At 38.6% G+C, this 17,073-nt stretch overlaps 1 protein-coding gene across 32 annotated transcripts in view; it reads left to right on the plus strand.

The window, feature by feature from the left end:
- Positions 1–17,073, plus strand: part of DST (dystonin) — a 490,174-nt gene that overhangs the window by 340,642 nt on the left and 132,459 nt on the right. For 23 of the 32 annotated variants that reach the window (XM_053222643.1, XM_053222633.1, XM_053222646.1 and 20 more), the window contains 8 exons: positions 3,462–3,590; positions 5,772–5,860; positions 6,834–6,969; positions 8,051–13,531; positions 13,659–13,808; positions 13,995–14,210; positions 14,398–14,547; positions 15,869–16,102. In XM_053222643.1, coding sequence (XP_053078618.1) covers positions 3,462–3,590; positions 5,772–5,860; positions 6,834–6,969; positions 8,051–13,531; positions 13,659–13,808; positions 13,995–14,210; positions 14,398–14,547; positions 15,869–16,102 — 6,585 coding nt within the window. Of the gene's footprint in view, positions 1–512; positions 2,975–3,461; positions 3,591–5,771; positions 5,861–6,833; positions 6,970–8,050; positions 13,532–13,658; positions 13,809–13,994; positions 14,211–14,397; positions 14,548–15,868; positions 16,103–17,073 lie in introns of those variants that run through there. The other 9 variants (XM_053222653.1, XM_027057532.2, XM_027057533.2 and 6 more) reach the window with 3 other exon arrangements.

The following is a 17,073-nucleotide window of genomic DNA, read 5'->3' on the forward strand; positions in this document are numbered from 1 at the left end:
TCGGCCCCAGGGCTCAGCCTCTGGAACCATGGGGTCATGACCTGAGCTGAAACCAAGAGTCGGACGACTGAGTCACCCAGGCACCCCTGAAGAATGTTTTTTTGTTTGTTTTAAAAGCTAGGAAAACCAAGAAGTTCACTTTAATTTCTAACAGTTTCTGGGGACACATTTCATCTTTTTTAAACATTTCATTTTTTTAAGATTTTATTTTTAAGTAATCTCGATACCCAGTGTGGGGCTCGAACTTAAAACCCCAAGATCAAGAGTCACACCCTCTACTGACTGAGCCAGCCAGGTATCCCTAAACATACCATTTTAACACCTTTATTGTCATCCAGATAAACCTCACACTCTCAAAATAATATTACTTGTCCCTGAACCCTCTTTGTTTTGAAAATTTTCTTCTCTTTACTTATTTTTGTTATTGTAGGAAGTATATTTGGATTAAGGATGGGTAAAGTGACGTCACGTTCTTTAGATGGCCTTTAACGTCTCATGAATTCCTGTTACAGATAGCTAAGAGCAAGCAGTATGATATGCACACAGAAGTCACCACATTAAAACAAGAAAAGAACCCAGGTCCCAGTGCTGAAGAATGGACGCTGGAAGGGTGCAGAGCATCCGGTGGACTCCAGAGAGAGTTTATTAAGAAAGGCTCAGAACGAGAGACCTTCCAGAATTTGGATGGCGATCACGTGTGTTCAGTTAGGGACGATGAATTTAAATTCCAAGGTCTCCGGCACACTGTGACCGCCAGGCAGTTGGTTGAAGCTAAGCTTCTGGACATGAAAACAGTAGAGCAGCTGCGACTTGGTCTCAAGACCGTTGGCGAAGTTCAGAAAACTCTTAGCAAGTTTTTGACGAGAGCCACCTCAATTGCAGGGCTTTATCTAGAATCCACAAAAGAAAAGATTTCATTTGCCTCGGCAGCCAAGAACATCATAATAGACAAAATGATGGCTTTAGCATTTTTAGAAGCTCAAGCCGCAACAGGCTTTATCATCAATCCCATTTCAGGTCAGACCTACTCTGTTGAAGATGCGATCCTTGAAGGAGTTATTGACCCCGAATTCAAAATTAGACTCCTTGAGGCAGAGAAGGCAGCCCTGGGGTATTCATATTCTTCTAAGACATTGTCAGTGTTCCAAGCTATGGAAAATAGAATGCTTGACAGACAAAAAGGTAAACATATGTTGGAGGCCCAGATTGCCAGTGGGGGCGTCATTGACCCTGTGAGAGGCATCCGCGTTCCTCCCGAAGTTGCTGTGCAGCAAGGCTTGTTAAATAATGCCATCCTCCAATTTTTACACGAGCCATCCAGCAACACGAGAGTTTTTCCTAATCCCAATAACAAGCAAGCTCTCTATTACTCAGAACTACTGCGGATGTGTGTGTTTGATGTAGATTGCCAGTGCTTTCTGTTTCCCTTCGGGGAGAGGAGCATTTCCAATCTCAATGTAGGGAAGACCCATAGGATTTCTGTAGTAGATATTAAAACAGGAGCAGAACTGACTGCATATGAGGCTTTCCAGAGAAACCTAATTGACAAAAGTACCTATCTTGAGCTTTCAGGGCAACAGTATCAGTGGAAGGAAGCCACGTTTTTTGAATCTTATGGGCATCCTTCTCATATGCTGACCGATACTAAAACAGGATTACAGTTCAATATCAATGAGGCTATCGAGCAGGGAACAGTTGACAAAGCCTTGGTCAAAAAGTACCAGGAAGGGCTCATCACACTTACAGAACTTGCCGACTCCCTGCTGAGCCGGCTGGTTCCCAAGAAGGATTTGCACAGTCCTATTGCGGGGTACTGGCTGACCACTACTGGGGAAAGGATCTCTGTCCTAAAGGCCTCCCGCAGAAATTTGGTCGACCGGATTACTGCCCTCAGATGCCTTGAAGCCCAAGTCAGCACAGGGGGCATAATTGATCCTCTCACCGGCAAAAAGTACAGAGTGGCAGAAGCTTTGCACAGAGGCCTTGTTGATGAGGGGTTTGCCCAGCAGCTGCGACAGTGTGACTTAGTAATCACGGGGATCGGCCATCCCGTTACTAACAAAGTGATGTCAGTGGCGGAGGCTGTGAATGCAAATATCATCAGTAAGGAAATGGGAATGAGATGTTTGGAATTCCAGTACTTGACCGGGGGGTTGATAGAGCCCCAGGTTCATTCCCGGCTGTCACTAGAAGAGGCTCTGCAAGTGGGTATTATAGATGTTTTCATTGCTACGAAACTCAAAGATCAAAAGTCCCAGGTCAGAAATATAATATGCCCTCAAACAAAAAGAAAGTTGACATACAAAGAAGCTTTAGAAAAAGCTGATTTTGATTTCCACACAGGACTTAAACTCTTAGAAGTATCTGAACCTTTAATGACGGGAATTTCTAGCCTTTACTATTCTTCATAATAGCATGTGTTTAAGTAACTGTGCATGGGGGTGATGCTGTCTACTTCATATCTGTCCAGAGCATGACGACATGAGTTAAATAGACAGTCTAGCAACTATGTCACATACTCAAAAGGGCTGTTTATTTCTTGAGGGCTGGAAATGGCTGACTGTTCAGAAGAGAATAATTTTTAAATTGAGAGTCACAAAATATTTACTCTTCTTCAAAATGGTTTCCTTTGGCTTTTAGGTTAGTCTTGTCTACCCCCCCCCCCCAAAAAAAGGTATTTTATCTAGAATATGGGGTACACTTGATGAACTCCAGCAAGTTCATAGCATCCTTTCTTCAGAATTCCTCATCACTGAATAGATCCAGCCTGAGGTTAGGGCTCCCATTTGTTAAGTGATCCATTACACTCATTGAAAGAGCACCTCAAAAAGCACCATAGAATCAAAGAGAAAGATGTAAATTTGTTCCCACATCCCTAAAGCTATTGTGTTTCAGATGGCCTTGAAAAGTGAAAAAGTTTTTAATTTTTCTGTACATTGTAACTTTCTTTACATATTAAATGTTTACCACAATCTCCCATATCCAGGTGGGCTCTGTAATTAAAAGTAACATTGTGTGTTGGAAAAGGGGGAAAGATTTTTCTTCATTCTGTGTATTTTTCATATGTGTGTACACATTCACGCCTCTTTCAGCTTTCACTTGTTTGATACTTTTCTGTGAAGACAATTGTGATTGTAATGCGAATGCAAAGGCAGCAGCAATTCAAAGATCTTCTAGTGCTTCATGAATAAAATTGAGTTTATTTGTCATATTGGTAGACCAGCTGGGAGTTTAGACTGATGATTATAGAATGTCACAGCTTCCTTTGCCACCATAAACATTTTGGAAGTACATCTGCTATGTGATGTGATAAACATGGTTAAGGAAATGAATAAAATACTCAGTAACCTGGTGTGATGAAAAATATTTCTACATTCTTGTTTTCTGCGGAGAGGTCAGTTTCATAGCTCAATCATTTACTGGAATATATATATATTTTTTTTACCACTCACACTTGTCAGAAGTCACTGGAAGAAGAAAAGAAAGAACATGTTGAAAAAGCCAAAGAATTACAGAAATGGGTATCAAATATCACCAAGACATTGAGAGATGACGAGAAGGCTGGAAAATCTCCCTTCTCTAAGCAAAAGGTATTCACTGAGGTTCTGGTTTAATCATAATAATGGTAGAATTTACTGAGTTGAAGCAGTCAAACTAAAAAAACCACTTCAGTTCTTTACCTTAATTTTCCCCAATTTTATAGGCAATTACAGTGATGGCCAGAGAGGTTAAACTTGCCCAAGGAATTACAGTATGCAGCAGAAGAGGTGTCTCTGATTCCAAAGCCTGAACTACATCTATTAGTCTTACTATTAGTGCTTCTTCGAATGGTTAGATCTGCTTCTTGATTATAGTGAAGAGAGTCGCTAAGGAGCAGAGTCATCCTATTTTGTGCCCAGATTAAATCCATGCACTCCTTATCATAAAGATATGGTCTCGTTCTCACAAAGGTTAACAAAAAGGTTCAGGAACAACGAATACAAACTAGGATAGCAACATTTTTGAGGATTTAATTTAGCTGTGCTTTGTATTTTACAAAGAAGTGTTCTCTAGTCAGTCACTGGAAATTCTAGATTATTTCCCGCACCTAAATGAATTCTTCTGTGCTGTGGGCTGTATTCTCCAGCTGCTCAGCACTAGTTGGATAGCTGCAGCTTGTGAGATGTTAGTGCTCCGTGATGGCCGTTGGAAGGTGCTACTTGAATCTCTCAGGGCATCAATAGCTAAGGTCCAGTGTTGATGATGCTGGCCTTGACACCGGAATTGAGGCTGTATTTAAAAAAAAAAAAAAAAGTTTCCACTAAGTTAGGCAGCATTTTTCTCAACTTGCCCTCCTGCCGCTGCCTGACCCTAGGAAATGATGGGGCTCTCATTAGCTTCCTCTTCTAGCTTTGCATCAGTGTTCAGTTGTCATCAGTTGAAACAGACATTATTGACATAATTAAATAGAAAACTTCAGTGTCTTGTCTAATTTTGCCTGTGATACGAGGGCAGATGTAACTTATCTGGGGTTCCCCTTAGAGAAGTATATAGACCCAAGTATATACTTGGATTAGTATTCAACTGAAATAAAGCCATATTAGCTCATAGTCTTACATACTGTATTTCATATTAGTGTGGAAGAAATCAGAAGTTGGCAAGCAATTACATTTGGTGTCTGAAACCCCAAACCGTCAAAGCAACTTTATACAAATATTTAGCTTAAACTATTTTCTCCTTTTCCCCCCATCAGAGAAAGAACTAAAATATGAACATAAACCTTAGCAAGGATTTCTTGGGGGAACAAGTTTCTTTTGAGAAATGTGGATGATAAACCTTGGTATTTTCTTATTCTGCACTTTTAAATTGCCCAAAACTTCACTAAATTCGTTTTACTAGATCTAGTGGACACTTTTTAAATGCAGATCATGCCCTAAATCCTACATCTCTAATAAAGATTGCCTTTGTGTCAAGTGAAATTTAAGAAAATTTGATGTGAGTAAGAAATGTGTGTATTAAAAATCAGTATGGCCTCATGATTACCTGTAATCATGAAAAAAACAGACTTTAAGTTGACTTTGTTCTGAATAGAGTACATTGGGAGAAAATAGACTTTTCATTTGCCCATCATTTCCTCTCATTTCTGCTTGTTTAAAAGAGTGGCAGTCCATTTCTGAAAGTATTCAGAAGTAATACACTGCGTAATTGGGAAAAAATGTTACAACTTCTTGCTTTTCCCTAAACAGATACATTTTATTCCTCTGTCATAGATGAATTTTGCAAAGTTTAGAAATCGAAAATATTTAATCTTGGTCTGCATATCTACAGATTAATGCTTTCACCATAATTTTTTCAAAAAGAGCAGGGTATACAAGAGCATGGGAAAAAGAAGACACTCTTTTGGAGTAGTGTTCCACGTTCATGTATCTTTTTGATGCAAGGATGATGTTGGGCCAGTGGAAAATCTCTGGCCACTTGGGATGTTAAGGCAACCTTTATTCACTGTTGGGCTGTGACAAATGCGACAACCATATGATGTAGTAGTATTATTGCCTATGAAAATGATGACATTATGGTTAGAGAGAGAGACTTTCCCTAATTGGCATTCTAAATAAAGTACTCTTCTTATTCAGGCCTGTACACTGGTAATCACTGATCGGTTATTGATTTGTGCCACCCAGAAAGTAGTCCGTTCATCTGGATCTTAATTAAAACTTGATTAATGTTTAAAAATTACTATTTTCTAGTCTTGATGAGGGGGAGAGTTTGAGCATGTTTTCTTAACCTTGCAGATTTCCAGTGAAGAAATATCAACTAAGAAGGAACAATTATCTGAAGCACTTCAAACCATGCAGCTGTTTTTGGCAAAACATGGAGACAAGTATGTTGGTTTTTATTAGCTCTTTTATTCAAAATAGAGAAGTGATGTTAATGTTCAACAGAGCAAAAGCTGATAAATTTTAATTGAGATTTAAAAAATGGAAGTCAATTAGAAATTTACTTAATATAATAACTTGCAACTAGAAACTTAGCAATTTAATTGTCACTTTTAGTCACGTCTAGTTTTTACCAAAACCCTGAAATGTACCTATTATTCCCAGATATTAGTGAGAAGAAAATGAGTTCAGGGAGATTAAAGATCAGTAGCTAGTGAGTAGTAAAGATTCTAAGGCAAGAGTAATTCTAAGTAGTATTCTCTGTGACTTTACTTTTCGGAAAATGTGTGTGGATATATTGTTCACTTTCTTTGCTGAGACTTGCAGCAACCTGATTTTGCATAGTTTGGTCCCACTTTTTCCAAAAGAGCACTTCATTTATTTCAGCTAGTGCCTCAGGCAGGGAGGAAATCTACCCTTTTCTTAAATTCTTTTTGGGGCTGTCCCCAGGATCATTCCACAATGACTTTGTATTGTACCTTAGACAATCACGTTAATCTCCTTGTAAATTTTTTATCTTTATTCATACTTCAGCCTGAACAAGTTTCATCTTGAGTAATGGTATCTTTCTGTCCCATTTCTGTGTTAAACTAACAGTAGGATATTTCCCTCTGTCGGATAACAGCAATTGTTATTTTAGGAATGTGTATATGCTGGAGAAGTGCTGACCTATTAATTCATTTCCTTTCCGCCAGTCTGTTTCTCAGGCAGGAGAAGGATTCCTGGATGTGGAAGGGCCATTCTTAATTTTCATACACAGTCATTCTGAGACTTGAGCAATCTGTATCTGAGGGTTTATTTTATGACCACGTGCTTATTTAGAAAAGGATTCTACTTTGCAAAATCATTGAGCCTAATATGTCGTCTTCATCACTTGAAGCCTTGCATTCCTTTTTTCATACTTTCTGGTTATTTTAGAATGCCAGATGAAGAAAGAAATGAATTGGAAAAACAAGTGAAATCTCTTCAAGAAAGTTATAATTCATTCTTCAGTGAATCTCTGAAACAACTACAAGAACCACAAACCTTAGGAGATACAAAGGTAGAGGAGAAGGTAATATAATTTTTTTAAAACACGATGCTCTTTCAAGATTCTTAGCTTTACTGCATGGTTGTAGAAATATATGTCAACGAGGAAGAAATGACCTTGAATTTGTGTACATGGAAAAAACATGGATGGAATTTATCTAACTATTTAGAGATCTTAGTGTTGTGTATTAAATGCAGTCCTACACTTGCCGTCATCAGTTTCTGTGACATCTTAATCTCTGCCTTGCATGGTAAAAGAAAAGAATCATTCATTTTTCTAACTCTTCTCTTTAAAAGCCATTCGTCTGCTATATTAGGTATTTTACTATGTATAAAGTAACCTTAAGTCATCTCTAAAGATGACATTAGAATGTTAGGAACTTTTTTGATTTTTAGAGATAACCATGAGATTTATTTGAGTGAAACTGGGCCATTTGCCATGGTGAGGATGCCCTAGCATCTTCTTACAATATAACAGAAATCGCTTAAAATTTGGCCTGTCCTTAAACTTTTGAAACGTGACAATACATATTCACAATTTGCAACACAATATTCAGTATTGAAAAAGTTATCTTTATATTCAATTTCCTTACTGCCTGGAATACTTTACACACTACTTGTCACATTTTGGGGGTATGTAACAATTTTTCTGGTTCATTTTTACTGTCTGCGAACAAGGTCTGTATGCTGTAAACATCAATAGCATGGGGTTTGATACTCTCTTTCATGTCAGTCGACTAATCTCACCCAGTTGCAGAGAGCATGATTTGCCTTCTTAGGTATGTGTTCTGTTTTCTCACTATCATCATTTACTCTGTTGTGTCCTCACTAACCTTGTTAATGTACACAATATTAAGTTTTCAATTCACAGATGCATGTTGTTTTCAAAGCTTTTATCACATCCTGTGCTGTTGAATAGATCACTGACATAGATCACTTGTGCATTTGAGCTGCCTAACATTCACAGCATTGCTGCGCCTTGGTAAGTAGAGGATTTTCATGTTGAAGTGTATTATTTATTAAAAAAAAATGCCAACTAAGTTTCATGAAATTCTGCCCACCCTTGGCTCACACACTGACCTGAGAATTTTGTATTTTCCTTTCAGCTGGCTAAAGTGATTGCAGGCACCATTGATGAGACAACTGGAGAAGTCCTGTCAGTCTTTCAGGCAGTTTTAAGAGGCCTTATTGACTATGACACAGGAATCAGGTTGCTTGAGACACAGCTGATGATTTCTGGTCTGATTTCACCAGAATTAAGAAAATGCTTTGACCTCCAAGATGCCGAAAGTCATGGCCTTATTGATGAACAAGTTTTATGCCAACTCAAAGAACTAAATCAAGCAAAGGAGATCATTTCCACCATGTCATCTACCACAATTCCAGTGCTGGAAGCTTTGGCTCAAGGCATGATATCAGAATCTATGGCCATCAGAGTGCTTGAGATACTACTTTCCACTGGCTTTCTAGTTATTCCAGCCACCGGAGAACAGCTGACCCTACAGAAGGCTTTCCAACAGAACTTGGTTTCTTCAGCATTATTTTCTAAAGTCCTGGAGAGGCAAAATATGTGTAAGGATCTTATTGACCCCTGCACCGCTGAGAAGGTGTCTTTAGTAGATATTATACAGAGAAGTATTTTACAGGAAAACACTGGGATGCGGCTTCTACCTGTGAGACCACAAGAAGGAGGTAGAATAACATTAAAATGTGGAAGAAACATAAGCATTTTAAGGGCGGCTCATGAAGGTCTCATAGACCGGGAAACCATGTTTAGGTTATTAGGCGCACAGCTGCTTTCTGGAGGTCTGATCAATTGCAATTCTGGTCAGAGAATGACTGTTGAAGAAGCTTTGATGGAAGGGGTGATTGACAGAGACACGGCTAACAGTATTCTCACATATCAGGTTCAAACAGGTGGAATCATCCACTCAAATCCTGCTAAACGTTTAACCGTGGATGAAGCGGTCCAGTGTGATCTCATAACTTCGAGCAGTGCTCTTTTGGTACTAGAGGCTCAGCGAGGCTATGTGGGACTCATCTGGCCTCACTCTGGTGAAATATTTCCTACATCTTCTTCCTTGCAGCAAGAATTGATTACAAATGAATTGGCATACAAAATCCTGAATGGCAGGCAGAAAATAGCTGCTCTTTATATTCCAGAAACTTCTCAAGTCATTGGTTTGGATGTTGCTAAGCAGCTGGGAATTATAGATAATAACACGGCATCGATTTTAAAAAGTATAATACTGCCTGATAAAATGCCAGATTTGGGAGATTTAGAAGCTTGTAAAAATGCCAGAAGATGGCTCTCTTTTTGTAAATTCCAACCATCCACAGTCCATGATTACAGGCAAGAAGAGGATGTTTTTGATGGAGAAGAGCCAGTGGCAACTCAGAACTCGGAACAAACTAAAAAATTATTCCTGTCTTATTTGATGATAAATAGCTATATGGATGCAAACACAGGGCAGAGGCTTTTGTTATACGATGGAGACTTGAATGAAGCTGTTGGTATGCTACTGGAAGGCTCTAGTGCCGAGTTTGAGGACACACCCGTAAAAGAATGTCTTGATGTCTTAGGACTCCCTGGTGTATTTCTGAATAATGCTCCAAGTAAAGGAAGGGATGACAGTGTAGCTTCACTGACTAGTTTTGATAAATGTTATTGCAGAGAACCTAAGTGTAAAGAAATCCCTGAGGAGAGAAAGAATGCCGTAGATGAAGAGTTTAATGAAATGGGAAATAACATTACCAGTAGTGAATTTCATCAGTCAGAAAACCTGGCAAATATAATAGCAACTGATCATAAAGTTAGGAATTCATCCAGTGTGCGTGTTCCCAATTCTGTATCGTGTTTAACACAGCGTGGACTTGTACCAGTTAGCATGCTTAGACAAGACTCTGAAAACAAAAACTGTGAAAATCAAAGTCAAGTTGGAATAAATGAAGATGCAGGTGAATGTAGTCATTCTAAACATACTCAAAACTTTGCAAGTGACTCGATAACAAATCCTATTATGAAATCAAAAACTAGTAGAACCAGTGATTTGAATGAAAAAGAGAATGAAGATAATATAAGCAGGGATTTGACAACCTTTGACTATTCTCCCAGGCTGAGTGCCTTGCTAAGTCATGATAAACTGAGGAATGATCAGGAAAGTCTTAATGATTTACATACCACAGAGAGCCATGGAAACAAATGTAAAGACTCTACTTTGTCATTCAGTGACCAAACCATGTTATCGGGTCAAAGAATGGGAGAAAAGTTTCAAGACCAGTTTCTGGGAATTGCAGCTATCAATATCAGTTTACAGGGAGAACACTGTCAACAAAATCCTTTAAATATAGGTGACAGTGATCCTCAGGTACCATCTCACAGTGATAAATATAATTCAGATATTTATGGTGCGGATGAAGAACCGCACGCTGCTTCTCAGCAGAAACCTGAAGCCGGGAAAAATGAGTCCCAAGTGGAAGAGTACTCCTGTGCCACAACTCCACAGGGTGACACTGATAATGCCAACCCATCTCATATCTGTGGTACGTCGCTGCTTGAAGAAACTGTCTGCGCCGGTGACTATGAGACGTCACTGCTGGATGATCAGCACAGTGTGACAGAAACAGACACAGATAGTGATGATGATTTTTATGATACCCCCTTGTTTGAAGACGACGACCATGATTCTCTGCTTCTTGAAGGTGATGATTGTGATTGTCTACAGCCTGAGGACTATGCCACACTGCAAGAGGAAAATGATGGGGCTGCTCCTCCTGGTGATGTTTTTTATGATGTTTCAAAAGAGATTGAAAATTCTGTGGTGACCCAGGGAGCACTGGTTGATAGCTTAAGTGTGAGGGAGGACACACGGTCTCCTCAGGGTTTTCTCACAGGTACTGAGAAAGCTGAATTCAATTCTGGTGAAAGAGTACGCTCAAATTCAGCTGACTCAGACAAGGACAATGGACAGTTGCTGGAAACTGTATCAGAAAGTGAAAGCGCAGACAGCCTTGAAGGTGATGAGTGTGACTCATTGGCTGATTATGAAATTGTAGAGGGAAAAAAGAGCTTCAGTGCTTCTCCAACATTTGATGACACTGGGTGTTGGAGGAGACAAGAAGAACATATAGCTGAACAAGAATTTAAATCTGATACTGAGCATTTAGATTCTGTGCAAAGTGAAGACAGTTATGGGTATTATGTATGTGACAGTAATGATCAGGATGATGATGACAATTCTGATGATGATGATGGTGACAGTGAAGAAGGAGTAGAAGGTGAAAATGGAAAGCCCCCATACCAAGATGAGGGTATGAATAGCCAGCTGCGTGCCACCACAGTAAGTGAAAAGGAAAACGGCCGTGAAAATCAAAGTGTTACTAAAGTAATTCTCCCCGATAAAGCGCACAACTACAGTTGTTCAGAAAAACAGCAAAGTGTAAATGTTTTACAATTAGAATCAACTAGTAAAAATAGCTTAGTTACTGAAAGAAGCAACCTTCCAGAATGTGCACCCGAGGCTGTTGGAAAAAGCAAAGAAGACCTGTTGAATCATGACATGGCTCTTAAGGATATATTGCTGACTGTCACTAAAGACACTGAATCAGAAAACACCTCTGGCTCTGTAGGTGTTTTAAATAATACTAATACCTGTTCGACTTCTGAAGTAGATAAGGATCCCATGAATGTAAAGTTTCAGTTGATTCAAGAGCCAGAGTCTACTGACACTGTGAAAGGTGGAGATCAGTATTTTGAGAATGTGACAGTTCAAGACTCCTCTCCTTTTGATAAAATCATTTGTCCTGAGCCTGATTTAACAGGAAAACCTGCTGAGGAAAGCCATTTGTCATCCGTAGCCTGTGTAAGTGCCAAAGATCATCAAGTACCTGAAAGAGGCCTAGTTAAAAAGAACAGTGACCAAAATGGTATACTAATAGAAGATGAAACATATGTTCATAAAATGTGCTCAGGTAAAGGAGATGTGCTTAGAGAAGGGCTAGAAGAAGAGAGTAGGTCTCTCAGACCTCTGCCTGGTGAAAGTACAAGGAAGAATCTTGATTTAGTGAATGATCAATTTCCATTTCCACCAGTCACAGATAGTGAAGAACATAATGTGAAAGGAAGCCTGAAAAAAACAACTGTAACTCTTGCAGATGAACCACAGAATCTACAAACAGTGGTCAGCAAAAGTCCTGTTCAGTTTGAGAATCTTGAAGAGATATTTGAATCCTCAATTTCCAAAGTGATCAGTGATGACATTCTTTCAGACATTCCATTGTCTGAAGGGAATACAGATACTGAGAAAGATTCATTCACTGATGGACCTGACAAAGAATCTGACCTGTTCACGTATTTAAAACATTGTGCCAAAGATGTAAAAGCAAAAGATGTATTGAAACCAAATGGAGATATACCAAGCTGTGTTCTAATGGCTTCCCCTGCTGTGAAAGAAGACACACAGTTCGGAATAAATAATGCAAAAGAGAAGACAGCTCTTACCCAGGAAGTCTCACCTCTAAATGAGACGGCCCAACAGAATGATCTTTGTAGTAACAAAAGTGCCTCAGAAGGGGGAACAGAAGTTGGTCACTTCACACCAGAAAGGAATGAAAGCACACTTTCAGTCTTTCCTCTTAAAAACGTGGAAGACTTTGGGGAAAATACTGATTTTGTGTCACCAGAACTCTGCACAAATGTGATAAGAAATGATAACTCCAGTAACCCTTTAAGCACGGACTACTTATTTTCAGAAATTCACGGTAAGATGGAAGCAATTGAGCAACAGCAGCAAAAAGAACAAGCTTTGTCTCTAGGACTCCAAGAAAAGGAGGTTCACATTCCTGAGTCATCTCAAGTATTTGTTGAGGGTGTAGAAAGTAGATTGGAAGAAGGTCCTATGAATCCTCAAGAAGTTGGAGAATCTCCAGTCTGTTCAGACACTGAAATTTTAATTCAAAGCTTAATTAAAAGGGTAAATACATTACAGTTGGCAAAAGAAGCATCTAGTGTGCCCAGTGATTCTAAAATTGGTGACTGTTCTAGAGTTTCCCCCATGAATAACTCACCAGAACTAAAAGCAGAGAGTAGAGATGATCCATTCTGTATTGCCAATCTTAAGTCTGAGTTTCTCCTTAATATACTTAAGCAGAATGAGTATAGCCAGAAAATTACTGGAGCATTTGAATTGATGAAAGAATTAACCCAGATGGAGTATGAGCTCGAGAAAAGAGGTATTACATCCAAAGTACTTCCATTGCAACTTGAAAATATTTTCTATAAGCTGCTCGCTGACACATATTCAGAGAAAGTAGAACAGGTCAGAGACCTGAATCAAAAATCATCCACTGCTTCTGAGGTTGTGGATGAAAAGTCATACATTCTTGATGATCTTAAAGGTGAAGAAGGAAACCACTGTTCCCGTAATTTACAAAACCTAAAAGATACCGGACTTGAAAACCCGACTGCGTGTGCATTGGCATTGCCGAGTGATGAGAAGCTGGGGGAGCTATGCAATGATATCCCAGAACATCTGGAAAGTATTTCAGGGTCAAAACGAGTGACTTCAGGAGATAGCTCAATGGAACAAGTAAGTTGATATTACATTTCAAATGGCAGTAGCTGCATGAAGCATTTGGGAATAATCCCATTTATTTTATTTGCTTTGAAAAACTATGTAAAGGCTATTGATTTAACATGTCCAAATTTGTGTTTAGTTTTCCAGTGAGTTACAGCAGTGTTTACAGCACACATCAAAAATGCACGAGTATTTGGCTTTACTTCAAGATATGAAGCCCCCATTAGACAACCAGGAGTCTCTGGATAATAATCTGGAAACATTGAGGAACCAACTTAAACAGTTAGAGGTGAGAACTGTCTGCTGCCTATTATGAATGGTAGTCAGCTGGTGTTAATTTGGAAAAAATAAGCATTGTGCTTATTTTATTTATTATATTCTAAATATGTAATATGCTACATATGCTATTACATATAAAATAATAGTTATATTTGTGTTTCTCACTGAATAGTTCTGGGATATATATTTTTTGCAGACATTTGAATTGGGATTGGCTCCAATTGCTGTTATTTTAAGAAAAGACATGAAGTTGGCAGAAGAGTTTTTAAACTCCCTTCCCAGTGACTTCCCCAGAGAACAGCTTGAGGAATTGAGTCTAGGCCACCAAAGTTTGCAGACTGCTTTCTCTTCCCTCAGCAGTGTGTCTTCAGAAAGGATGAAATGCGTCACGCTCGCGATTGACTCTGAAATGGTAGGCATTGAAACTGTTCACGCTGAGTCAGAATTTGAGTCTTGAAGAGAATTTTGATTGTTTGAAAATTTAGTCATAAGATGAAGTCTTTTATTTTCATACTATTAGCCCTTGAAGCAGAACCATTTTTTGTAGGAATTCAAAATTTGGGGATTGACAGAAATGAACACGCAATTTTATTTTCTAGTCTAAACTAGCAGTTTCCCATGAAGAGTTTCTGCAGAAACTTGAGTTGTTCTCACATTGGATATCAGAGAAGAACAAATCTGTGAAGGATATTGAGATTGTGAATGTTCAAGATACTGAACATGTGAAGAAAAGTTTGCAACTTCTCAAGGCAAGTATCAAAATAAATGAGATGAAGTGCATTGAAAAACCTCCATATTAAAAAATTTCTTTTAATGTTTATTTTTGAGAGAGAGAGGCACAGAGTGTGAGTGGGGGAGGGGCACAGAGAGAGGCCCAGGCTCCAGGCTCTGAGCTGTCAGCACAGAGCCCCACATGAGCTCACAAACTGTGACATCATGACCTGATCTGAGGTCAGATGTTCAACCAACTGAGCCACCCAGGCACCCCCCTTTATAAAAAAATTTTTTTTTTTCTAAAAACTTCTGGGTTTAAGATAATAAATGTGTAGGGGCACCTGGGTGGCTCAGTCAGTTGAGCATCCAACTCTGCATTTTGACTCAGGTCATGATCTTACAGTTTGTGAGTTCGAGCCCTGTGTCGGCCTCTGCACTGACAGTGTGGAGCCTGCTTGGGATTCTCTCTCTCCCTCTCTCTGCTCCTCCTCCCCCCACCCCTCAAAATAAGTAAACATTAAAAAACTTAAAAAAATAAATAAAATAACAAATGTGTAGAACAAAACATGACTGCTAAATCCAAAATGATTATTTCCTTTCTTTGTCTCTAGAAGATGTTTGTGTCACACACGTTTATGGTTATAGACACAACTGTAAAATAATCACAACTTTGTGGATGTCTTTCTGATGCTGTTCCAACTGCCTTACCACTCTCTTCCCACCACTTACATCTTGAAATTTGTATTTATTTATTAGTCACATAAATACATAATAGTTAAATTATTCTTATAAATACATCATAGTTAAGTAGTATTTATGTACTGGTCACTTTTGTCATGGCTTTTTTTTCTCCCCAAGTTCTTAATTTGAATGGCACCCCTCATGAATGATGCTTAGGCTCCTGGCCGGTGAGTCAGAAACTGAAATTCTAACTCATTGAATTTATGTTTCAAATTCCCCATTGGCTTTTTTATGAGCAACCATAAATACATGGATATTGTAAATATTAGCAAGTAATAGTTTAATGTTGATTTCCCCCTTTAACGTGCCATGTATATGTAAGTTGGGTCTTTGTTTTTTGTTGAGTTACATTTTAAATGTAATGTGGCAGGCAAGATTAAAATGTTCTTACAGGTGTTGTCTTTCCATATAATATTAATTACCATAGTACTGAAATAATTTTATCATTGCTGTCTGTTACTAGGTGATGAATAGATTTTTGACTAAACAAATCATGAAAAATGTCAATAAAACCTTCAGTCCATGATATAAGAAACATATTTTAAAAATATTATTGATATAAACTTTATATTATGGCTTAGCTCCCTTTTGTACCTTGTATTGTTTTGTTCACAGAATGTGTTAAAAGACCTTGGACCTACCAAAGTGCAGCTGGAGACCACGGCTTTTGATGTACAGTTCTTCATTTCGGAATATGCACAAGACCTGTCTCCCAACCAAAGCAAACAACTGCTGAGGCTGTTAAATACAACTCAGAAGTGTTTTCTTGATGTACAGGAATCAGTAACTACCCAGGTGGAACATTTAGAGACTCAGTTACAGCTAGAACAAGATCTTGATGATCAGAAGGTTTGCCTTTCTTTGTCGAGTTGGCATTCTTTGTTTTTAGTTCTTCTGTGCGAAACCTGTAATGAGGATACCTAAGGATCATGGTGTAATATGCAAAGGCAATATGGAAAGGCAGTTAATGGAGAGGGTTAATGTAGAGATCCTGGAGTATACAACAATATTGTTTTCCATAATAATGCTATAGTTAATTTTGATTTTTGTGACTCCTTGAAACTACTGTTTTCAAGTGGGAGTTTTGATTTTTTTTTTTCCGTGTAGTAGGAAATACGGAAGTACTCAGAAATTTCGATAAATTGATGAACATATGGATAAAGAAGGTTATAGTGTCTTCTTCCTCTGGGAGGCAGTATGGCACAGCAGTGCGAAGTGTGGGCTGTGGAGCCAGACTGCTTAGTGCGTCCCAGCTGCACCCAGACGGGTGTGATCTAGGGCAAGCCGCTCAGCCACCATTTTCTCAGTGATAAACTGGAAATAATCACTGTGCTTACCTGGGTAGGATTGTGAGCATCGATAAAAAAATGAATATAAAATACTTAGTGCTTGCCTGGTATGTGTTAGGCTCCTAGGAAACATGATCAGTGGCTATCAGATGAATAACTAGTGTATGAGTAATAGGAAAGTGAAAAATGCAAGTATTAGTATTGACTTACTAAATTCATCTCTTAGTTTAGTGAATTATATTAGAATACTACATCTAATAACAATAATGAGCAAATGGGTGGGAATGGAATTAGGTATAGTGGTTAAGTAAAAATATTGCATGCAAATGCTTTTATTATTTCTTGAAGCGCCTAGGTTTTGTCTCTAGCATGATAACCTATATACACGTATTAAGTATGTTCACAGACAAATCACAACTAACTTCTGTTTTGATATCCTTTTGCAGAATTAATTGTGTGTATCACAGGTTTCAAGAGCTTAAGAAAATGGAATGTTTCTTCCTGTCGGTCAGAGGTTCCATCTCTTACACA

This window comes from Acinonyx jubatus, chromosome B2 (assembly GCF_027475565.1).
Source record: "Acinonyx jubatus isolate Ajub_Pintada_27869175 chromosome B2, VMU_Ajub_asm_v1.0, whole genome shotgun sequence".
In the NCBI taxonomy this organism is placed as follows: domain Eukaryota; kingdom Metazoa; phylum Chordata; class Mammalia; order Carnivora; family Felidae; genus Acinonyx; species Acinonyx jubatus.